This window comes from Balaenoptera physalus, assembly GCF_965194825.1.
Source record: "Balaenoptera physalus genome assembly, chromosome: 4".
NCBI classification, from domain to species: Eukaryota; Metazoa; Chordata; class Mammalia; order Artiodactyla; family Balaenopteridae; genus Balaenoptera; species Balaenoptera physalus.
Window position 1 is genome coordinate 73,149,442 of NC_138891.1, and position 25,133 is coordinate 73,174,574.

At 41.0% G+C, this 25,133-nt stretch overlaps 1 protein-coding gene across 4 annotated transcripts in view; it reads right to left on the bottom strand.

Moving 5' to 3' along the window:
* ACAP2 (ArfGAP with coiled-coil, ankyrin repeat and PH domains 2) overlaps window positions 1-19,465 on the bottom strand; it is a 157,170-nt gene extending 137,705 nt beyond the window's left edge. For 2 of the 4 annotated variants that reach the window (XM_082458592.1, XM_082458590.1), the window contains exon 1: window positions 13,452-19,462. In XM_082458592.1, the coding sequence (XP_082314718.1) occupies window positions 13,452-13,504 (53 nt within the window). In that variant the 5' untranslated portion in view covers window positions 13,505-19,462. Of the gene's footprint in view, window positions 1-13,451 lie in introns of all 4 variants that reach the window. The other 2 variants (XM_082458593.1, XM_082458591.1) reach the window with 2 other exon arrangements.
* Window positions 19,466-25,133: the final 5,668 nt, after the last annotated feature.

The window sequence follows — 25,133 nt, forward strand, 5'->3', positions numbered from 1 at the left end:
ACAGTGGTAAAGAATCCGCCTGCCAATGCAGGGAACACGGGTTCGAGCCCTGGTCCGGGAAGATCCCACATGCCGTGGAGCAACTAAGCGCGCAAGCCACAACTACTGAGCCTGCGCTCTAGAGCTGCAAGCCACAACTACTGAGCCCACGTGCCACAACTACTGAAGCCCGCGCACCTAGAGCCCATGCTCCGCAACAAGAGAAGCCACCACAATAAGAAGCCAGCACACCACAACGAAGAATGGCCCCCGCCTGCTGCAACTAGAGAAAGCCCGTGTGCAGCAACAAAGACCCAACACAGCCATAAATAAATAAATAAATAAATTTAAAAAATAAAGATTATTCCCTAGATCTTCTAGAAAGAAATGCAGCCCTGCCAACACCTGATTTTAGCTAAATGAGACCTGTATTGAAACTCTGACCCTCAGAACTGTAAAATAATAAACTTGTGTTGTTTTAAGCCACTAAATTTGGGATAATTTGTTATAGCAGCAATAGGAAACTGACAAAGCTTATTCAGTGACTGGACTAGGATGATCATCTGCCACACTGTCCACCTAACAAAGGAAAGAATTCACCCTCTCTGGAGAAAGATAATATCATCCAGAGCATCTACAGTTTTTCAAATACAATGTATAGCATGAAGTTAAAAACTGGGCCCACCAAAAGAAAGAACTAAATAACAACAACAAGAAAACACAAAACAAACAATAACAGACCCACAGATGACCTAGATATTGGTTTTATTAGATAGTGACTTAAAAGTGGCAATAATTAATCTATTCATGAAACTAGAGAAAAACCTGCAAGAAACAGATGAAGAGTTAGCGATTTTCACCAAAGAACAAGAATCTATAAAAAAGAAAACCAAATGAAATTTCCAAAAGTGAAAAGATACAATTGAAAACTGCACAGACAGGTTTAACAGCAGTTTATACACCGCAGAAGATGAGGGAATACAGATCAATAAAAATATCCTATTTCTCTACGAAGAATAATATTTCAAAAAAGAACAAGAGACATGTAAGACACAGGAAAAAAAATTCTAACATATGTGGAATTGAGTCCCAGAAGAAGAGAAGAAGTGAAGCAGAGGCAACATTTAGAGAGATAATAGCCAGGAATTTTACAAATGGATGAAACATTCTCTACAAACCCCATGTATTGAAGAAACCCTACAAGCCCCAAGCAGGATGAATACGACACAAACCACACCTACACATCATGGTAAAACTGCTTGAAAACCAGTCAAAGAAAAAAATCTTAAAAGCAGCCAGAGGAAAACAGACACATTATGCTCCAAAGAGCAACAATAAGCAAACAAACTTGTAACGTAAATGATAAAAACATAAAAAACATAAACAAGAGACAATGAAATGGCATTGTGCTTTAAAAAAAAAACCCAACCTACTATTCTATGCTTTGGGAAAATAGCCTTCAAACATCAAAGAAAAACAAAGGCTTTTTCAGACAAACAGAGATGGCTCTTAGCCAGCCCATAAAACCTGAAAGAAATGCCAAAAGAGGTCTTCAAATTAAATGATAAATGTGCTAGGAAGTATCTTAATTCATTTTATTCATATAAAACTATTACCTGACCATAACCAATAAAATCTAGTCTCTTTATTATTACATTAGTTTAAATACTTTAATTTGAAAATTCATAGAAATGAATTTTTAACTTACTATAAAGCTTCCCTTTGAACAGAAAATTGAAAATCAAAGTAAAACAACATTATCTCCAAGTTAAAAACTATTTTTTAAAAAAGGAAAAGTTTTGTTTATTTAAAAATGAACATGGGGAATTCCCTGGCGGTTCCGTGGTTAGGACTCTGCTCTTTCACTGCCAAGGGCCTGGGTTCAATCCTTGGTCAGGGAACTAAGATCCCACAAGCCCCAAGGTACAGCCAAAAAACAAAAAAACCCCACACATTTCTGGCTAGAACTAAAAAATTAAAATCATTAGTCCCATCAACTTTAATTTTATATGAGTCAACTTTAAAAGTATACACACTTGCTCACATCTTTGTCTAAAAGTGACTCTAGAATACATACAAAGTTAAATCCTTGATATTAACTGCCCTAGTGTTAGGGGAACCACTGACTAAAACCACCCACCCTGGCCAGGCACCAATGAGTTATCTTGCGACAGGAGGTCCTGGTAAGGAACATGGAACTAACAAGCCACCACCAACCAGAAGAATTCAGTAAAGGTCAAAAGGTGATGCCAGTCCATATTCTACCAGCCTCCCAGAATCCTCCTCGCTGTAATCCATCTTGGCTGAGCGATGCATGCACCATCAGGAAGGACCCTGAGTCAGAATGACTGGCCATAGACAACCCAGAAACTAATCCCATCACTGTAAAACCAGAGACTGCAAGCCACGTGGCAGAGCAGTCCTCCTGGGTTCCCTTACCCTCCTGCTCTCCACCTGGGTGCCCCTTCCCAATAAAGTCTCTTGCTTTTTGTCAGCATGTGTGTCTCCTCGGACAATTCATTTCCGAGTGTTAGACAAGAACCCACTCTCGTGCCCTGGAAGGGGTCCTCCTTCCTGCAACAGTAATGCCTATTCTCCATTGCCTGCCTTTGGTTAAACTATTTTACCATTTTTTTACACTTCAACACTGAACTATAACTTTTTAAGCAGGGAAAAAATTTATATTTAAATTTGAGTATGTCTGTGGCATCACAGAAAATATAAAAACTTTTAACAGAAAAACTGATTATATTTCAATAAAGAATCCTGATGTATTTCAGGTACAAATTACTACAAGATTACAATCAAGTTAATTCCTTCTATGAGAATTTTTTCATGTACACATTTACCCAGATCTTTATAGAGGTTTAACTTGCATCGCTTCTCATCTGTCTAACCTAAATCGTAGGTATAATTCAATGGAAACAGATTTCATGTGCTCTCAAGTAAACACGTACATTTCTTCATAGTAGTTTCCTTCTACAACCTCTCATTTCACTTATCCTTTGCTCTGTCATCATTCAGGATTTAAATCCTTAAGGCACTGTACCTTCAGTTGTTTTTTCTCCTCCTATTCTTCTTTTGCTCACTCTTCTTTCTTAAATACTCTATACATAAAATCTACACATGGTCCTTTTTAAAGACCTTTACTGCTCTCCCACACAGTGAAGTCTGTCCATGTACTTTTATTGTTTCATCATCCACAACACAGATGATTTTCATACTTACAAGTAACATGCCTAATCCTTCATGCATTCTAGATGCTTCCAACCGATAGCTTATTATTTCCACATGGGAATGCCTGCATCCTTAACTAAATCATCCAAGCTTCTCTTCAAGGATACAAGAGAAAGAGGAAGGGGAATTAGCATTATTAAGTGGGTACTCCCCACCTACTTCGGTGAAAAGCATTTTGAATTCTCAGTAATGCAGTAGTGTTCTCACTGAGCCTAGGTAAAAGTAAGAAACCTACCCAAGGTCTCACAACAAGTAAGTGAAAAAGAAGTCAAACAGGTAATCAACCTCCAGAGCCCACATACTTGGTCCACATTCACTACCCTAAAAGAGTGTTCTCCAGTAGAAATTATGCTTTGCATACCAACAGCAGATCAAATACATCCATTTATCTCCATTTTCTCAAAAAATCCAATTAAAATGACAGAAAAGGAAGGCGGGTTAATACACAGGACAAAGAACAGAAGCAATAACAGTAGCAACACAATTCTGGAAACTGAAAAGCAAATAAAAGAACAGTAACTCAGACCAGAAAATGCCAAAACCTAAGTCTTCAAAGTACACTTGTGAAGCCAATGTCAAGCAAGAAGATTCACAATACAGAATCCCCAAATGGTTAGAGGCATGAAGATGTCATATGTCTCAAAATACCGGGATGGAGGTGGGAGGAGGTGGGAGGGTGAAAACAGGATTAGTTGAAATCTTATACTCATAAGGAGCAACGAGACTCTTCAGATCCTCATTCCACTCCTCCAACCTGATATGACTACCCCTCCCTGACCCTGACAAAAGATGGGAGCTTTATTTTCTGTAAAGGTTTACATAATTAAATCAAAAGTATTGATTAAAACTCAGTTAAAAATTCCCTATGAGACGGCCTTCCCTGGTGGTGCAGTGGTTACAAATCTGCCTGCCAATGCAGGGGACACGGGTTCGAGCCCTGGTCCGGGAAGATCCCACATGCCGCGGAGCAACTAAGCCTGTGCACCACAACTACTGAGCCTGCGCTCTAGAGCCCGCGAGCCACAACTACTGAGCCCATGTGCCACAACTACTGAAGCCTGTACGCCTAGAGCCCGTGCTCCACAATAAGAGAAGCCACTGCAATGAGAAGCCTGTGCACCGCAACGAAGAGTAGCCCCTGCTCACCACAACTAGAGAAAGCCCGCGCACAGCAACGAAGACCCAACACAGCCAAAAATAAAATAAAACATAAAATAAATTAAATTTATTAAAAAAAAAAAAATTCCCTATGAGAGAGAAACTTCAGTAAGAAGTCTCTACCCCACAGCCCTTCCCCAGCCCCTTCCCTAGCTCAGTTCCCTGAAATTCAGCACTTACGCTCTATCTACCAGGCGGAAGATGGCTCTTTAAGGACATGTCAGATAAATCAGAAAAGACCTAAAGATACTGACATTTGGGAGTGGTCCCAATGAAAATACTGCCCTGTAATGAAACTCACCAGTCAACAAGCTATAACAAAATATACCATACTTCCAATAACTTTTTAAGTGCCTCATTCTTTGATGTAAACAGAGAGCCAAGGGTCCACAGAAACACATTAAGGAAAACTTCTAAAAGGAGACCAAAACAAACAAACAAACAAAAACCTTAGCGAAAAGGTAATTCTGAGAGGAAAAAAAATTGTTGACTATGACTAATTTCTCCAGATGTACAAGGAAAGCTCTTGAAGAATGGGTTGACATTAAAAAGGAATATTCATAGTAAGAAAGAATTCTTGAAAACTAGGATTAGTAAATAATTTGGATATATCATCCAGAAAGTAGAACAAAAAGACAAAGAAGTAGAAAAGGGGAGAAAAAAGAAATTAGAGGATTCATTCAAAATATGAATATAAAAATAACAGGTTAAGAAAAGAGGAAAAGAAACTATCAAAGAAATAATAAGATTCCTCAGAACTAAAACACATGAGTTTTCAGATTGAAAGTACGTGTCCAAGACAATAAATTAAAAAGACCCACCCAAAGGCACATCATCATGAAATTTCAGAATACCAGTAGTAAAGAAAAAATCTAAAAAAACTTCAGGGACAAAAAATGAATCAGGAAATAAAAACAGCACCACATGTCAACAACAACACTGAAAACCCGAAGAAAATAGAGCAATGCCTGCAAATTCTGAGAGAAAATGGTTTCAATCTACAAACCTACAAACATTTCCAAACAGGTAAAGTCTAAAAGGAAAAAATAAAATGCACCTTTTCAAGGGAGGGTAGTGGCAACTGCACTCTGCCAAAATAAGTAAATAGAAAAGGCAACAACATGAAAATCAAGAACAGTAAACCCAATACATGAAAGACAGGGGGAATTTCCATATCAAAAATAAAGGGAATCAAGAAAATGAAGACAAACCACAGACTGGGGAAAAAAAATTCCAAAATACATATCTAATATAGGACTGTTCTTTAAAATATACAAAGAACTCTTAAAACGCAATAAGAAAACAAACAACCCAATTAAAAAATGGGCCAAAGACCTTAAAAGACACCTTAACAAAGAAGATATACAGATGGCAAATAAGCATATGATGACAAACAAGCTCACATCATATGTGATCAGAGAAATGCAAATTAAAACAATGAGATACCACCACACACCTATCAGAATGGCCAAACTCCAAAATACTGACACCACCAAATGCTGGTGAGAAGGTGGAGCAACAGGAACTCTCATTCACTGCTCTTGAGAATGCAACTGGCACAGCCACTTTGGAAGACAGTTTGGGGGTTTCTTATAAAACTAAATATACTCTGGCAATACTTACCATACAACCCAGCAATTGTGCTCCTTGGTACTTACCCAAATGAGTGGAAAACTTATGTCCACACAAACATTTGCATACAAATGTATATAGCAGCTTTATTCACAATTGCCAAAATCTGGAAGCAACCAAGATGTCCTCTGGTAGGTGAATGCATAAATAAACTGTGGTATATTCTGACAATGATCTTGTATCCTGCGGCCTTGTTGAACTTATTAGGTCTATCTGACTTTTGTGCATTCCTTATGATTTTCTATGTACTAGATACAGTCAGCCCTCCATATCCTTGGATGCAGAACCCACAGATAAAGAGGGTTGACTATACTACACCATTTTATGCAAGGAACTTGAGTATTCACATATTTTGATATGCACAGGGGTCCTGGAACCAATCCCCATGGATACCAAGAGGCAACTGTATATAATCTAAAAGTAGAGATGGATTTACTACTTCTTTTCTTATATGTATGCCTTTATTTTTCTTTCTTGCCTAACTGCTCTAGCTACAATCTCCACCACACTGCTAAATAGAAGTGGGAAGAACAGACTTTCTCTTGATCTTAGAGAAAAACTTTGTCTTTCACCATTAAGTATGATGATAGCTGAGAGTATTTTATACATGTCCTTTATCAGGTTGAGGAAGTTTTCTATTCCTAATTTATTGAATATTTTCTTTTTTTTAATTTTTTAATTTAATTTTATTTATTTTTTTATACAGCAGGTTATTAGTCATCAATTTTATACACATCAGTGTATACATGTCAATCCCAATTGCCCAATTCATCACTATTGAGTATTTTCATCATGAAAGTGGGCTGGATTTAGTCAAATGCTCTCTCTGTATCTATTAAGATGATTATGTGGTTTGCATCATTTGTTCTATTAATACGGTTTACTACATTGATTGATTTTTGTACTCCTGGGATAAATCCCACTTGGTCGTGGTGTACAATACTTTCTATATATTGCTATATTTGGTTTGCTAATATTTTGTTGAGGATTTTAATACCTGTATTCATAACAGATATTGGTATGTAATTTTCTTGTGGTATCTTTGGCTTTGGTAGCAGGGTGATACTGGCCTCATAGAATCAGTTGGGAAGCGACACTTCCTTCCTCCTGTTTCTTCGAAGAGTTTATGAAGGACTGTTGTTAATTCATCTTTAAACATTTGATAGAATTCATCAGTGAAGCCATCTTGGCTTGGGGTTTTCTTTTTTTTTTTCTTTTGGGCGGCACTGGGTCTTCCTTGTTGTGCGTGGGCTTTCTCTAGTTGTGGCAAGCAGGGGCTACTCTTGGTTGCAGTGCATGGGCTCCTCATTGTGGTGGCTTCTCTTGTTGCGGAGCACAGGCTCTAGACACGCAGGCTTCAGTATTTGCGGCACGTGCGCTCTAGAACGCAGGCTCAGTAGTTCTGGCGCACAGGCTTAGCTTCTCCGCGGCATGTGGGATCTTCCCGGACTAGGGATCGAAACCGTGTCCCCTGCATTGGCAGGCAGATTCTTAACCACTTCGCCACCAGGGAAGTCCCTGGGCTTTTCTTTTGAGGAAGCTTTTTGATTATTAATTCAATCTCATGTCTATTCAAATTTCTATTTCTTCTTGAGCCATTTTCAGTAGTTTGTGTCTTTCTAGGAATATATCCATTTCATCTAGCTTAACTAATTTATTATCTGAGAATTATTCATAGTATTCTCTCATAATCCCTCTTATTTTTGTAAGACAGCAATGATGTCCCCTCTCTCAGTCCTGAATCTAGAAATTTGAGTCTTCTCCTTTTTTTTCTTGGTCTAGCTAAAGGCTTGTCAGCTTTGTTGATCCTTATGAATAACCAACTTCTGGTTTCATTGATTTTCTCTAGTTGTTGTACTAGTCTCCATTTTCATTTATTTCTGCTCTAGTCTTTTTTATTTCCTCCCTTTCCCTGCTTTGAGATTAGTTTGCTATTCTGTTTCTAGTTTCTTAAGATGGAAGGTTAGATCACTGATTTGAGATCCTTCTTCTTTTTAATATAGGTGTTCGTAGGTATAAATTTCACTCTAAGCACTGCTTTAGCTGCATCCCATAAGTTTAGTACGTTGTACTTTCGTTTCCATTTGTCTGAAAGTATTTCCTTATTTCCTTGTGATTTCCTCTTTGATCCACTGGTTATTTAGGAATGCGTCGCTTAATTTTCAAGTATTTATAAATTTTTCAGATTTCCTTCTGTTACTGACTTCTAATTTCATTCCATTGTGGTCAAAGAACATATTTTTCATGATTTCAATCCTTCTGAATTTACTGAAGCTTGTTTAATGCCTTAATATACAGTGTGTACTAGAAAATGTATTCATGTGTACTGGAGAAGAATATGAATTCTGCTATTGCTGCATGAAGTGTTCTATAGATATCTATTAAATCTTTTTTTGGTTTATAGTGTTATTCACATCTTCTATTTCCTTGTTGACCATCTGCCTAGTTGTTCTACCCATTATTGAAAGTATTTATGTCTCTATTATTGTTGGATTTTCTATTTCTCCCTTCAATTCTGTCAATTTTTGCCTCATGTATTTTGAGGCTATATTAAGTGCATATGTTTATAAGTATATGTCTTCCTGATGGATTGACTCTTTTATCATTATAAAACGTCCTTTATCTTTAGTAATTTTTGTCATAAAGTCTATTTTATCTGATATTAGTATAGCCATTCCAGCTGTCTTTTGGGTACTGCTTGCACTGTTTATCTTTTTCTATCTTTTTACTTTCAACCTATTTGTATCCTTGAATCTAAAGTATTTCTCTAATAAACAGCATGTAGTTGGATCATCATTGAAATTTTACATAATAAAAAGTTTTAAGTAAATAAGGCCAAAATACATAGAAAGACATAACCTCTTCTGAAATTGAAGAAGCTACTATATAGACAAAATATTCAAGAATAGCCATTAAATTTTTGGAAAAAACAGTAACAAAGGAAAACTTGTCCCACCGGATATCATAACAGACTATAAAATTTTACAACTAATATATTAACAATATTTGCAGGAGAACAAAAAATTACATTGGTACAAAAGAGTAGAATCCAGAAAAAGACCCATGTTCGTATACATATTTGTATATGCACGTATGTGTGTAATTTTAAATCAATGGGGAAAGGATGGATTATTCAATAAAAGGTATTAGGACCAGGGCTTCCATTAGGAAGAAAATAAAATAGGATCATCTCCCACACTCAAAACTAAATCCAGCTGCATTACATGAAACTAAAAATTGCTAAAAATAGAAAACATCCTATAATAATGGGAATGGGAACACTTTTCTAGGGAATACACGAGAGCCAGTTTTTAAACTTCTGTATTATAAAAGACACCATACACACACTTAATGCAAATTTAATTAATGCAATAAAGCCTGTGGCTCGAGAGATGGAGTAAAAAGAGTGAATTCACTTCCAAGTCCACCACTTGAAAGTCCACCATTAAGAAGTCAGTTTAACTTCTCAAAATATCCAGTTTGGTATTTTTTTAAACATTTTAAAAACAAAGATAATAATTGCTACATCATAATATATTTTAGTATTAAATGAGATGGTAGCTATAAAAGCATCTAGTATAAGGTCTGGTATGTTATAAAAGCTTGTTCTTCCTTATTTCAACTTAAGCTGGTACTACATTAAATGAGGAATTAGAAGCTGCAATGAGGAGTAGCTGGGTTCCTGTATTTTGGTTCATGATAAAACTATTGATACTTTATAATTCCATTTTACCACTTCTGAAATAAAAACACATTTTGCTTCATCTCTTGCCCACTGTATTTTCCATGTATATAAAGTACCAATTGTTAAGAGTGTACCTGTTCTAAATATGGAAGGTAAAGAGACAAACCAGCCAGGATTGGCACCAGCTTAAGAGCAAGACATTATATGTATGTGTGTGCGTGCACACACGCTTATGTGTGAGCGCACACACGCTTATGTGTGAATTTATTTATTTATTCCAATGTCTTTCAACCATTAAAACCTGTCACCTTAAAACATCTTTTTAAGATTTTTATCCTAAGTTGCTGAACAAGGATCATATCTGAAATAGAATCAAACAATAAACCTTCAGAACGGTACAAAATAAACATTGTTAAGGATAAAAAATAAACGTATCCGATAAAGACTCAATATTTTTATATTTGAGGAATGAATCAGAGCAAAAATCTTCCACAAGTCAAAAAGCACTTGGGACTTCCCTGGTCGTCCAGTGGTACAGCATCTGCCTTCCAAGGCAGGGAACTCCGGTTGGATCCCACATGCCCCGGGGCAACTAAGCCCGCCAACTGCGGAGCTCGCGTGCCTCAACGAGAAAGCCTACGCACTGCAAACTACAGAGCCCACGCGCTCGGGAACCCACGCGTCACAGCTACAGAGCACACGCGCCCTGGAGCCCACGTGCCACAGCTAGAGAGAGAAAACCCGCACGCCACAACTAGAGAGAAGCTCGTGCACCACAAGGAAGAGCCTGCACGCCACAACAAAAGGTCCGCGTGCCGCAACTAAGACCCAAAGCAGCCAAAAAATAAATAAATTTCTTTTTTAGAAAAAGCACTAATTCAACTTTTTATTTCAAACAAAATTTCACTTCCTGAGTGAACCATATGTTTATATAAAGGAAAAAGCACAATTTTTATAAAAATTTTACAAATTTACAATTTAGGGCCCAAACAAGTTCAAACTTCTTCAACAAATGTTTGTCAAAATGGATAATTCCGACTTTAAAAAAGTACCCTTAGAGGCATTCACTTTCCTGCAGATTTTAAATGAACAAGATTTTGAACTTTAGACTGGTTTTTTAAAAAACTAAGAAGGGAACCCAAAATTACACAATGAAATGTGCCTTCCAATCTAAAAACAAAACAAAATGTTCACAGGAATGTAAAAGTAACCACTGACTATTCAAATTACTAAAAACAATGTTGCAACTGCAACATCCTTCTCTCCCTATTTCAACCAGTCTTCCTCCTGTTTTCCTTACCAATTTAATAGGAAAATTAATGTCTGAAGCTTGAACACTGATGAAATTTTTCTTCAGCAAGAGCTGCCATTTACGTTGATTCTACAACATTCAAGGCAGTTATGTCCACATACCACATACCATACTTAAACGCCACAAGATTCATTTGTGAAGGATAATAAAAATAGGAATTAGATTTAAAGCAGCACAGTAGATCAGGACACTACAAGGAATAAATAGTACAGCTGCCTTGCTGTCAAAAGAAGAAGCCCAGCCGCCACAAATCTTCTCTTTTGATACAAACACTTCAATATATCACTCATAAAGTGCACAATGCTTTTAAAAGTTTTGCTTATACATAAGGCATGTGAATAAAAAGACTTCTGAAACATTATTTTCAAATGCTATAGAAACCTACACAGTAATGGGATTATAGGAAAACTGTAAAAATTAGGAGTGTGAATGATGAGACTTTTATTTACTGGCATTCTTGCCTCTACTGCAGATCTAATCTAGTCTCACAAATGTATACAAGATACTGGAGTTCTCTGAATCTTGGTTTGTCTTCCCAATTTGCAGCCAACAGCAACTGGAATACCGGAAACAACTCTAGAAAATCCCTAACATCCTAATTAATATACAATAGAAATTACATTCAAGTCTAACAAACTATTCACTATAATATTCACTATATTCACTATAATATTCCATACGACTTAATCAGTATCTTTTCCTCTTATTTTATATTCAATGATTCTTTTATTTTAAAAACAAAGACAGCACATGGTTTGTGACCAACACCAGGGATTAGAAGCATTTCCAAATCACTTCTCTCAACTTTTTTTTTTTTAATGAAATTTAAACTGTGAAACAAACTGAGCACAAAGTCACATTCTCTAGGTAAAAAGTGCCGTGATTACCTCATTGCCCAGTAATATTAACAACAATTTCACCAAAAAAGTAGAACTTTTTAAGGTACACTTTAAAAATTACTTCCTTTGCCACACAGTCCTGGAATCTAACTTGCAAAGCTGTCCTAAACAATCCATTTGTATCTCCTCTGAGTCCATCAAATCATGCACAATACGTTTTAAAAACTAATACCAACAATAGCAATCAAACCAGGTGCACGTTTTTACAAGCAACAGCCCTAGGCTCCAAACAAAATTAACACCAAAAAAAAAACAAAAAAAAATCAAAGGACATTCTCTTAGGAGTTCCTTAGTTTTACAATAGTTTTCTTTGCTTTTCACTGAAAAGAAAATGGCAAATGAAATTAACAGTGATAACGATGAGAACAGTTAGTTCCCAGGCAGAGGATGCAGGAATTTACAACCCAGGCTTGGCCTAGAGATCAGCGGGCACACACACATCAATGGTCAGGGGACGCTTTCAAGACATGTCACTATCTAACGGAAGTTCTGAAGGCCTTATTTTTAAGGCCTAAGGACAACCCTATAAATGCACTGTAAAACACAACCTAGCAAAACTCCATTCTCCAAAACAATTCAAGAGTTTCCTACGATGCCCGAAACCGAAAGAGTCTGTGCTCTGGACACCCTCAGGACTGCCGCCTCTCTCAAGGCAGGGAGGCCAGCCCATGTGAATCGGAGTGCCACCTCGTCAGTTTATGTGACAGATCCACTGGGAGCATCCGACGGTGATCGGGGCCCTCCCGGGCCGACGCTGCTGGAAGAGGAACAGAAATGCCATCTTCAGGGCCCTCCTACTTCCGTTCTCAAAACAGAAATGCACTGTTTCTCCTAGTCCTCACCCCTCAGCCCGGCACCTCTCGACAGCGGTGCCCCTCCAAAGAGCTTAGGTGTAAAGAAAAGCCTACAGTCTCGGACCAAGGTGGACAGAAGGCGGTTGGTCAAAGCACTCCCACCCCCGACTCCCGTGCAAAATCAACCGCCAGCGCCTTCCGAGGAGCACCCCCCCTGGCAGGGGACACGCCAGCAGCAGAAATCGACATCCCAGTTCGCCCCCCACTCCTTCCTCCTCGGCGTAAGAGGAACTAAGTGAACTGCAGGAGGGTGCCCTGCAAGCTCCCTCAAAGAGGGGCTGGGGTGGGGGTGGAAACGAAGAAGCAGCGGAAGGAAAGGGAAAGGACGAGCGGCAAGAGGAAGAGAACGAGAGCGCGCTCCGCAAAGGGCACGAGTCTTCGGGGACACGGCTGCACCCCAGTTCCCCGGAGCTGGTGCGCCCCGCCTTTCGGGCGCTCCGCCCCGGGCAGAGAGCGAGGAAGGGGAATAAGGAGGCAACGTCCTCCTCTGGCCCAGCCTCGCCCCTCACGAAGGGCTAGTCGGGGCTGTCGTGCCCTCTCCGGGTCGGGAGCGACGGCATCGGCAGCCTGCCCCGTCGGAGGGCGCGGACTACGGGGCCTCCCGCGCGTTCCGCGGGCTGCCTTTCACGCCCCCACCGCCGGGGGAGGCAGCTCCGGGTGACGCCTGCCCGGCGCCGGGCGGCCGCGTCGGCTACCTGAAGCGGGGCGAGTCCTTCAGACACTCCTCGAAATCCACCGTCATCTTCATCCTGCCTCCGCCTCGTCTCGCAGGCGGCGCTGGAAGAGCCGAGGGAGCCGCGGGAGCGGCTGCGCTGGGGACCCAGACGGCTACGGCTGGCGCACGGCCGCGACTAGCGCTGCGCAGAGCTGCGGAGGGCGCCTCGCCCGCTGGTCATAGCAGCCGCGAAGACGGCGGCGGCAGCGACGGCTCGTCAGGCCCCAGTCCTGCCCCTCTTCCTCCCGCCCCCAGCAGAGGACCGACCTCAGGGAAACGACCCGGAGTGACAGCCGCAGCCAGCCAACCACGAACACGACGGCCAATGGGAGGGGCTTCCGGTAGCACCGCCTGCGAGCGCTCGGGCAACGCGCCTGAGCGACGGTAGCGGAAGCTAGTGAGCGGCGCGACCGTGGGAGCCTCCTTGCCAAAAGCGTCCCGAGGGCCAACCAGGATGCGCGGGCGTCGTTAGGCGGGACGAACCGGTTGCTGGGAGGCCGGCAGCTGAGGCTCCTTGGGAAGGAAGTCACGTGGCTGAGCGCCGCGCTTCCCCCGGAGCCCCCGCCTCTTCTCCTGATTCTCCAGCCCCGCCCTGCTGAGCTGCCAACAAGGAGGAGCCGCCGCCTGCAGGTCTGAGAAAGGAGAGTTGCTTTTCAAGACAGCTTTGGCAGAAATCTGAAAAGGTTAAAAGAGTAGAGATCATAAAAGGAAGAGATGGTCTAAGCCACCACTTCCTTTCAGTTTAGAGAAACTGAGGCCAGGAGAGGAGCGAGGGTAACTTTAATGATAAAATCCGTCTTTCACTTACTGGCTTCATCACGTAATAATTTGAAAGTATCTCCCATGTATTGATATATATTTTCATATAACCAGAGACTACTTTCAGAAGGAGTTGGCATTTGGGGTGGGCATGGAAAGATCAGAAGGATTTAGACAAATAGGGGAGGCAGGGCGTTTTGTGTGGAGGAACCGTTCTCAAAACCACAGAAAACATTCCTCTTTACTGACGCCTTTCTCTCAGTAGCCTTTGCCAGTTCTAAGATGATAGGATTCTGAAAATGCAGGCTCATTTACTCAACTTGCAACACCTGCCCTCTGATACACGATTTTTCTAGGAGCCACTGTAAGATATTCATCTTCTGATCCCCACAATAATCCCACAATCCCCTACTTCTGATTCTTAGATGCCACGGATTCATGGCATGTAATAAAAAGTGCCATGGATACATTGTATTTAAGTATATACTTCTAAACCCAACCTAAAAACCATACCCGTAAAAATGCACAGGGAGGGTGTTAGAACAGCATAGTGGCTCTGGAGGTGAACTTCCTGGATTTACCTGCTAGCTTTCTCACTGCAAAATGAAGATAACACCACCGATCTGATAGAGTTGTCCTGAGGCTGAATAGATAAGAACTCAAGGCAACAGTGCCACAAAGTAATCATTCAGTTAATGTTGGTTATTATCATAATTGTACCACTTTCTTCTTCAGTACCATAAGCAGAGGTTAGGTTTAAGTCTTCTCACTTCCACTGCCTAAAGTCTTATATAATAACCCTTTTGACCATCTGGTTAAGTATAGCATGATGGCATGCTGTTTTTCATAACGTATGGTTATATCTTGATCTCTTCCTCACCTTTAGAAAGTAACAGCGTACTTTTGAGACATTTCAAAGAATATATATGCATTATATATGTTTCTTCTTTGTTTATAAACTTGGTTTCTTTTTTTAATTGAATTGCATATCCCTAGAATCTACACAGCTTCTCTTAATAACTAGAAACTATTGACAGTTAAACATTCAGTGTCCTCAGACACTTCAGTTAGTCAAGACAACCTCTTCTAGATTTGTAACTTCTGTGTCAAATTTAGAGAGTTGGCCATTTCTACATTTAATTGTATTCCATATGCATGACAACTAATCTGTATATACAATATCATATTGTTTCAATGACTCAACACAATATAACCTTTTGGAAGACACCTAACATGACACTTTGAGATTCAGATTAAAATTCAACTGCATGGCACCATCAATGCAAATAACTAAGCTAATTATCAAATGAACATCTTTCTGTGGATGGCTAAATTTACATATACCTAGTTAGTGATAACACTGTCACAATTTTTCTTTGCCCTGTGATAAAGCAAGCATTTTGGGGTGTCAATTGTAAGATACGTCCTAAATTGAGAAATATTAAAAGTGAGATAGGGTAGGAACATTGAGTCTTAGAATAGAAGAATTACAATATTATTATTCTTATAATAATGGAAACCAAGGCCCCAAGATACAAAAATAACTAGCTAGGTGACTCAGGCCCCATGATCCAGACTCTAACTGCAAACTGCCCACTCTCCCTTTAGAATTCAGCCTTTACAGTTGTGTCTCTGTCTGCCTGTGAAGCATTTCCTTTTCATCTCTTTAAAACGCAGCCCAAATGCCACCTCTTTCAGGAAGCCTTCTCTGTTTACTGAAATACAGACCTCTCTTTTCAACACACAGTGAAAGTTAGTTACCAGGCCCAGTCTACACTCTTAGATGATATAAATGATCAAAACTTAAATCTCTTCCAAATTTCTTCTCCCCAGACTTCCCAGTTCCTTCCTCCAAACCCTCTGGAACTCTGCATACCCACAGCCCTTCCCAGAATGCTTCTGATTTCCTCTGAGAATACTTTTGACTATACATCCTCTCGAGCAGAGGTTGTTCAGTGCCCCCTCTCCGATCCTTCTGAACCAGGATACATAGTCAGCAAGAGTCTAACTCTTGACAGCAACTTATAATTTATATTCCACCTTCATGTAAGAATTTCTTCTTTGAGGCTAATATCATCTAAATAAACCACTGTCTTACTTGCCCCATTGCTGTTATCTACCAATCTCCTAGTAGCCCCCTCCCTTAGCCTGACTAATTGCATTGCAAATTATCTCAAGAAAAGGGAGTTATGATGAAGGTAGCCATGAGCAGTTACTAGAACTGAGAAGCCCAGAAACTCAGGCATCTCTGGGCACTGGTTTCCCTCCCTTAGCAGCTGTATCCTCTCTCTTTCTCACCTACTCCCCAACTCCCACCAGTTTCCTCCTTGCTCTCTTAGGGATTCTGTTCCCCTGTGAACCTGGCTTGCATATAAGCCCTCATTGCTACTTGTTCCTTCAACAAGTTGGTTGTCAGATGGCTATAGGGGCCAAGCAGATAATGTAAATGAGTGAAGCTGGCCAGGTGTGAGCATATGGCGTGGGGAAGGCCATGGTGAAGGGGAAAGTAGGTGCCCTGTGTTCTACTTGGCTTCAGTTTTTGCCATATCAGACTTCTGAATTTTACAAGAGAAACCAAATAGCCAGATTTCAATGTGAAACCTTCCAATTCTGAAACGTTGGCAACCCATTCAAAATATTATAAAACATTGCACAGGTCATAAAAATGTATCAAGGCCACTCTGCAACTTCTGCTAAATATTTCTTGACAATTCTTGATGTATCCTTTCAACCTATGCTCCTGGAGCTTATCATTTTAATCTGTTTTCCAATTCCCAGATCCCAGGAGAAAATCCGATTAACCCAGCTCATCTTTTCATGACAGGTCACACAGGTCCCTGGCAAGCCGATAGAAGGGCAGGATCACTCAACTTAATCATTTGTACAGGAATGGTGTCGGGATGCAGGATTCAGGACAGCTGACTACTAGACAAGGCAATTTCCCTAAAAGAAGTTGTCGATGGCCAGGTCCCATAAAGCACAGCTAGTAAACTCTCATCCAAGACTTTGGCCTCTCACTCACAGTCTTCCAACCCCAATTCCTACCCTCAGCTAAGGAGATTTCAACATTCACTCATTCCTTCTTCATTCAATAATATCCACTGAGCATGTACTCTGGCCAAACCCTGTGGTAGGCTCTGAGGTTTACAGGTGAAATAAACAGTGTCTCCCGTCTAGAGCTATCTGACCAGAGGGGGAAATATGTGATTAGTTCTGGGCCAGGGGCATGCACAGGGGGCTACTCATACTCTGATGGTCATTTCTCCCAGTGAAGGAAATAAGGTTTCTCATACCTCCACAGATATGAGGGATCTTGAAAAAGTAAGATCCAAGAGAAGGTGTGGAAGGTCTTTCCAAGGACCTTTAATCACAGAGAACTATGTGACTAAAGCACAGAGGTAAATGGTGACCAGATACCAAGGACCTTGTCTGCCACGCTAAGGAATCTGTATCTTAAAGCAGTGGGAAGCCACTGGGAGAATTTAAGCCTGGGAGTGAGATCTGATTTGAATTTTAAAGGAGAGTGGGGCAAGGGGGTGGGGGCAATTTCGAGGTTTTCAATCAAGGCAACTGCAGTCAAGAGATGTTTAGGAAATACAGTTAAAAGGTTCTGATGGCCAAATGACTGTGAGGGAGGCAATGAAGACTGAACTCCTAGGATGACTCCAGGTTACAGGTTGCAGTGACTGGTAGGAGGTGGTGTCATTCACACAGAGAGAAGAAAGTTTATCTCTTTGGCTCAGAATATGTCACTCCAGAAAGTCCTTACATGTTCCCATGTTAAACTTTGTCTCACCCAGAACATTCCATGCACAAGCCCAACCTTCAATGTTCCCTGCTGCCTCACTCACACACATTCACTTCACACCCCAAGTCCCGACCCCAGGACTCTCTCCTTCAGGCTGTTGGTATCCACCTGTCTGGTCTTCCGCCACCACTTCAACAGCTTTTTTTTGTTTTGTTTTTTACCATGCCCCCTACCTCTCCCTAGGTCATTCCCTGGCTATTTCACACACCCAGCACTGGATCAATCCAAAGATTTCCTTCATGATGCCTCCCCCGCTAGTTGTTGAGCAATACTGGAGACAATTTATATCTTAAAGCAATGGGAGCCATTGGAAGAGTTTAAGCAGAGGAGTGTGATGTGATCCAATTTGTATGTTAAAGGGGGCTGGGTAGGCAAGAGTTGAAGGCTTTTACGGCTGAGACTGTATCACTGCATTCAGTAGTTCAAGACTTGGACACTACATACTTAGGCGTTTCAACTGTCTTTGTACTATTTATCTGTTGCCACATCCCTGGCGCACTGACACAATGGCTATTCCCAAACTTTGCCAGCCAAGCTGTGGCCCACGCCTCCATGATCTGTAGATAATTTTGCCTCTTCACAAAGAAGACAGGAGTCATTAGGTAGGAATACTCTTCCTAGCCCTGCCCCGCATACTCATCTATATTCCCATCTTCCTTACTTCTTACCCACCTGTCTCAGAGGAAAGTGTATCTCTTCCTTGTGCTCCAGACCTCACCCCTTCCCTTCTCCTCTGAGAAAGGTTTTTTCTCGGTATCCTCACCCTTTCTCTCCACTGACCTTTCTTTTCTCTTTGAAGAAAAGAGAAAGAAATAGAAGCATATATTCTCTGTATCAGTAAGGATCATTTTTGTTGTAAGAGAAACTATTTGAGTAAGGCAAAAATAAAGAGTTCATGATAAAATAGGATGATTTCACCTGGAGTGGGGATGATAGGCTTTCCATGGACCTTGAGAAGTAGTTGGAACCAGGCCCTGTAAAGCCTGGATACTCCCTCCCCTCTGTCCTTTCCAAACATCTGCTTTGTTCTTCTGCACACCTGAAGCTTACTTCACCTGACTGTCCAGGCCCAGCTCCCGAGATTAACCAACCAACCGGCAAGAAAGGGTTTTCTCTTTTGACCCAAATTCTAAATTTCTTGGGGGAAGTATCAGCCCAGCTTGGATGATGTACCCCATCAAGGGCCAATTGACCACATCAAGGGGACAGCCACATACAAACATAGCTTCAGAAGCCTCCCTCTGTGACCATGTGGATAGGGGATCAGTTAGCAAAGAAGGCGGACAGGTGAGTTGAGTAAACCCCCCCTTTGGCTATTGCCAAATCTCCCTCCATTGCTTCCTAAGATTCTTAAGAGCATAGTCGCCACATTTTCTCCTCCTGTTCATTCCACTATCCACTGCATTCTGTTCTCCACTCCCTACCCACCCCCATCAACTGTTTTCAGTAAGGTCACTTTCCAGTACTTATTTTTCCTAACATGTCTTCAGCACTTGACACTCTTGGCAACTCTTTTCACCTTGGAAACTCATAGCGCTCTCATGCTTAAAATTCTTCAATAGTTTATCATCACCTAAAGCTATGGTTTTTAAGCTTTCCTTAATCATGGGACCCTTTGTTTAAAAGAAAAAGTATTTCACCAGTACCCACTATTAAATGGGTAAAAGCAGAGTTGGTGTGGTTGAATTAGGGGTGGGAGACCCAGACCCCTGCCCACCTGGGCCCACTCCGCATTCCCAGATGACCCACCAGTGGACTCCAAAGAGATCTCACAGCTCTACTGAATAGAATTTGAAAACCACAGATCTGTAGGATAAACTCCAAATTCCTTAATTTCATAAATAAGGCCCCGTCAACCTGCCAACCTTTCCTACCTTTGCTGCCAATCTCTCTACTCCAGACAGGTTCAGGCATCCACGAAGGGATTCTTTCAGTGGCTTTGGTGTGCTTTTTTCTCAGCCCCACCATGGTACATGATGTTTCCTCTGCCTGAGTGGGCCTCCTTCCTCTGTGTGCCTGGTGAGCTCCAATTCATTATTTGCAAGTTGGCTTAAATGGAATCTCCTCAGGTGCTTCCCACATGACGTGACTTCTCCTTTGTGTCAGCACATAACTCCATTAGAACAGAGTTCAGTTCAGCTTTATAATTTGAGATTTTTATACTCATGTTCTCTTCAGACCTGGAGCTGCTGGGTGGTGACATTATGTTCTTTTCATCTTTTTAGCTCTAGAACCTAGCCTAGTGCCTGGCACTTACTAAGTGTCTGATAAATGTTGAGTAAATAGATGTATTTGTCTCCCCAAATGATCTTTTTCTTATTCGCATCCCCATGATTACTTGCACACGTGTATATACTTCCCCACCAGATTATGAGCTCAGATAACAATACTTATATGTTAGGGTGATGGTGAGAACTAAATAAGATATACATAAAAGTGCCTAACAATGCCTGATTCATTGGGAGTTTTTCATCCTGGCTGTATAACAGAATCCCCTTTAGAGTTGTTCTGTGTTTGTTTGTTTTAATGTAGACTTGTGGGCCCTACTTACTAAATCAGATTTTCCAGAGGTGGTCCAGGGCATAAGTCCCACAGATGATTCTGATGCACAGCCTTCATAATTGAAACTCAGTACATGCTACCTAATGTTCATTTTGTAACTGGCATAGGTCCTGTTGGGTCTATACTTCAGTACAGTCTGTACTCTCTGCTGCTCTTCTTCCTTCCTTCTGCCCCCTTCCCACCTTCCTGCCTTTATTACATAGTAAGAAGACTTACTCTTTGCCCAACTACGAACCCCACAGATCCAAAACACCAAAGTTTCTAAGCATTAAGAATCAAGAATGTAACTTCTTGATCTGGCTATGGTCTCTCTCTGAGTGCTTTCCTGGAAGTCCTCTCTCATAACCACCACATTTAATTGATCCTCAGATCCTGTTAACTTTTTCTTGTGTAATAGCTCTTGAATTTGTGCCCATCTTCCAATCCTCATTGCCACTGCCTTGGTTCAAGGCCTTCAATATCCCTTGCCAGAATTATTCTAAATAGCATCCTAACTGGGCTCCTTGCTTGTTATAGGTTGAACTGTGTTCCCCTCAAATTTTTATGTTAAAGCCCTGTGCCCAGTACCTCAGAATGTGATTGTATTTGGAGATGGGGTCTTTAGGGAGGTATTAAGGTTATGTGAGGTCATAATGGTGGGGCCCTCATTTAATAGTATGAGTGATATCCTTATAAGAAGAGGAAGGGATCCTAGGGATGCAGGCACACAGAGAAAAGGCCAAGTCAGGACACAGAGAGAAGGCAGCTGCCTGCAAGGCAAGGAAAGGGGCCTCAGGAGATACCTGCCAACAAATTGATTTTGGACTTCCAGCCTCCAGAACTGTGAGAAAATTAATTTCTGTGGTTTAAGCCACCCAGCCTGTGGTATTTTGTTATGGCAGCCCTAGCAAACTAATAGAGTCACTCTGTCTTTGAATGCCTTGGGTGTCCGGGGAATCCTCCACTTTACTCAGCAGAGTCAACCTGCCACCGTCAAAGCCAGAACGGCTGTCATTCTCTTTCCCAGCCCTCCTCACACAGAGGAGGAGGGATTGTGACCTAGGCTTGGCCAGTGAGAAGCAGCCACCCCAATCTTGGTCTCAAGTCATAGACAGAAGAGGAAACTAAAAACATTGTTTTGTCCAGTCCCTTTACTTTATAGGTGAAGAAATGGAGGCGCAGCAAAGAGTAATCTGTGCACTTATCAGACCTCATGGGGATTCCATGCCAGAGCCCAGGCTCAGCACACTGCTTCCTATTTCTCCTAAAAGCCCAGGAACTAAGGCCAGCTCCACTGGTGCTGGTCATCCAGCACCTGAACACAGTCAGGGCCTGGTCAGCAAGGACAGAGGGGCACTGGTGTCTGCCACAATGGCAAAGGATCAATGTGACTAACCCTGACAAATCAAAAAGAAAAAGAAGGAAAAGACCAAGAATGCTCATATCTTAAAAAATGGAAGTAATACAAATGGACAAAAAACTACGAAATTCAGAAATCAAATACATGCAAATTAGAAAGATATACCTTTTCCTCCCCTCTCAGATGGTAAAGATGGAAAAGAATGCCCTAGAAAACAACCCATTAGAGTGTAAACCTCCTGAGAGCAGAGACTTCTGTTTTGCTCCCCACTATATCCCTATCATGTGGCACAGAGCCTGGCAGATAGTTGGGGCAATTTAATATTTAATATTCAGTAAGTGACTAGCACACCTGTGTGAGATCAGCTTTCCTTACTGCACAGGAAGGCAGTCAAATCCAAGCCCTGCAGCCTTCCCTCTGCCACACACAACACATAAGAAAATACCTGTTCTTTAAAGAAGTATGACTGGCTGTACCACACAATTCTGAAAGCTCTGGTGCATGAGAAGATAAAGTACCTTCAAAAAGGAAACAGGAAACATGTATAAGAAGGAAAAATTAAGTAAACACTGGTGAGACTGTGTAGATAGAGGTTCTCATACACTGGAGAAGCATAGAACTTTTCTGAAGGACCCTTTGGCAATGTGTATCAAAGTGCTAAATATGTTTATCCTTGAATTTATCTTAAGAAAAGGATAGGAGATATGTACATATACATGTTTGCTGCAGTGTTATTTCTGGAGAAAAAAAGATATATTCTAAATTTTTACTAATAGATGGGTTAAATAAATTACAATATATCCATACAGTAGAATACTATGTAATCTAAGTCATTCTTGGGGGAAAAAAAAAAAGAGAGAGAGAGAAGAAAATAAATCCAATATTAGCAATGATTGTTAGTTTTGGTTTAATCCTTTATGTTGTACCTCCTTTCTTTGTAAACATATATATTACGTTTATAATTGGAAAAAAAGTCTTCAGACCTATTATTCCAAGAAAAGTGGACCCTAAAGTGTTTAAAATTTTACCTATTTGCTCTATTTTAATCACTTATATCCTGCATGTCTCATAAATTAAGAAAATATTAAATAATAAGGCAGTTAAAATGAAAGTTTTTCTAAAAAAATGAAAACTATGGGGAAGAGAATAAAAAGTTATGCTAAGAACCCAGGCTCTTTTTTTTTTTTTTTTTTTTTGGACAAGGTTAAAAATAAAATACACTGTTATGTTGTTCCAATTAACTGAGAAAAGTATTCATACCACTAACTCAGGAAAGACAAACATTTTCCAAGAGAAATTTATACAAGCTTAATTTCTGTTCCTATCACCTGTTAGGCAACTAATGTGCACTTCCACTGAACCCTCTCTTTAGTGCTGAATTCATGGCTTTGAAAGTGCTTACACATGAGGATGTGGTATTATCACAAGGACACTTTGGTACTTCCTTTTAGTGGGCCTCAAAACACATACCCTGTTTTCTTTACTTTTGTTATTTTAAAGAAAGTTTGTTATTTCCAAATATGAAAATGAAGCTTTACTAGGGGACTTCAGTTTTGTTGCTGTTGTTTATGATTTAAATACTTTGAACATTTGCACATGTACAAAGGGGTATGCAATGAAGGGTAGGTCTCCTTCCTGCTGTTGTTGATGCTAAGGGCACTCATGTCTTGGGCTTCACTGCTTCCTTCCTTACCTACCAAGGGCCACCCATGACCTTCAGCAGAACATTTACTGCTTTTCTTCCTAATATCTGTCTTTTGCCTTTAACTGCCTCTTGGCAGAGGTGCTAGGGAAGTAGAAGGCAATAGAAATAAATTTGTCTTCTTCCTCCTCGTCTTCCTTCATGTGCTAAAGTTGGTATTGTTAGGTAAAACCAAGCTATTGATTTTCATGGCTGAAATTTAAAACTTTTTTTTTCAATTTTTATCAACTGTAGGAATAGAGCCAAATATGTCCCTCACTAGAAAAGCTAAGAAGCTGCCCACCTCATTCCTTAATCTCTCCTAATGACAAGGCGGCTTGTTGTTGTTGTTGCTTAAAAAAAGAAAAAGAGGGGGGAGGAGCTGACGAATTTTACCTATTTATTAGTTCCTTTGAACACACTGTGCTATATCAAGGTATAGATCTACATTACGAGGGAAGTATTCTCTTTTAAAATGTAATGTTGACATTACTCATAGCCTTTTGCACCAACACAAATGCTTGCCCAAATCCTATAAATCCAAAGCTACACATTCAAACACCAGATGTGTGTGCTCTGGGAATGCAAGGGGAAGGATGACGTTTCAAGTTAGTAAAATATCGAGTACAAGGCATAAACTGTTAGAGAAGTGGCAGAGTCCAGGAGTACAAGGGGTTAACCGCCCCATCCCCACCTGGGGCCTCAGTGCCTCAAGTGTAATGCTGTTCAGTGTACTGTGATTTCAACGTGACTGGTCACAACATAGCTACATTCAAAGAACAGAAATTGTCCAACTCCTCTCGTCCCAGCCACCACGACTCCAGTTCCTCACAGTTCTGACTCCAGCTTTCTTACCTCTCTCAGAGAATTAGAACACTTGTTAGAGCAAAACTAATAGGCGGGCTAGTGCCAGTGGCATGCTGCCACTGACAAAAGGGGTGTGTATCACCGCTGGCATTGGTTACGTTGCTACATACATATAATTAGCCAGAGTCAACCCTCCCCTCCACCCATGGAACAGCTGACCTGCCAGGCAACTTCTGGCAAAGAAGTTTCACAGAGATGACCATCAGGCATGCAGAGACCACCAGTCTTCTGATGGACATACCAGCTCTCACTGTTCTCCTCAGCTGATTCCATAATTGGCCTCTGAAAGGGGCCTGGGTGGGCAAGGGCACTGCCACAGAGTTGTCGGCAGCTTGTTGACATGACTTGAAGGCAGCCGAGGTGGGTGGCACTATGGAGATAAGCAGTTCACACTTCCCCATCCTTCCTCCCACTCCCTAACTTGGAAACACAAGGTACTTTGGGATCTGAAATCAGCCTCCCGCAGCTGCTCTGCTCTGGCTTGTGCTTTGCCAACTGCTTCCTTGGGGCCGTCCCTCAAGGAGTGGTTGGGTTTTGCCTTTTAGCTCACTATAGGTCACAGCAAGACATTTGGCCACACAACCAAACAGGGAGGACCTCCTATATCAGGAGTCATGATCTTACAGAGCCATAAGAACCTTCAGGA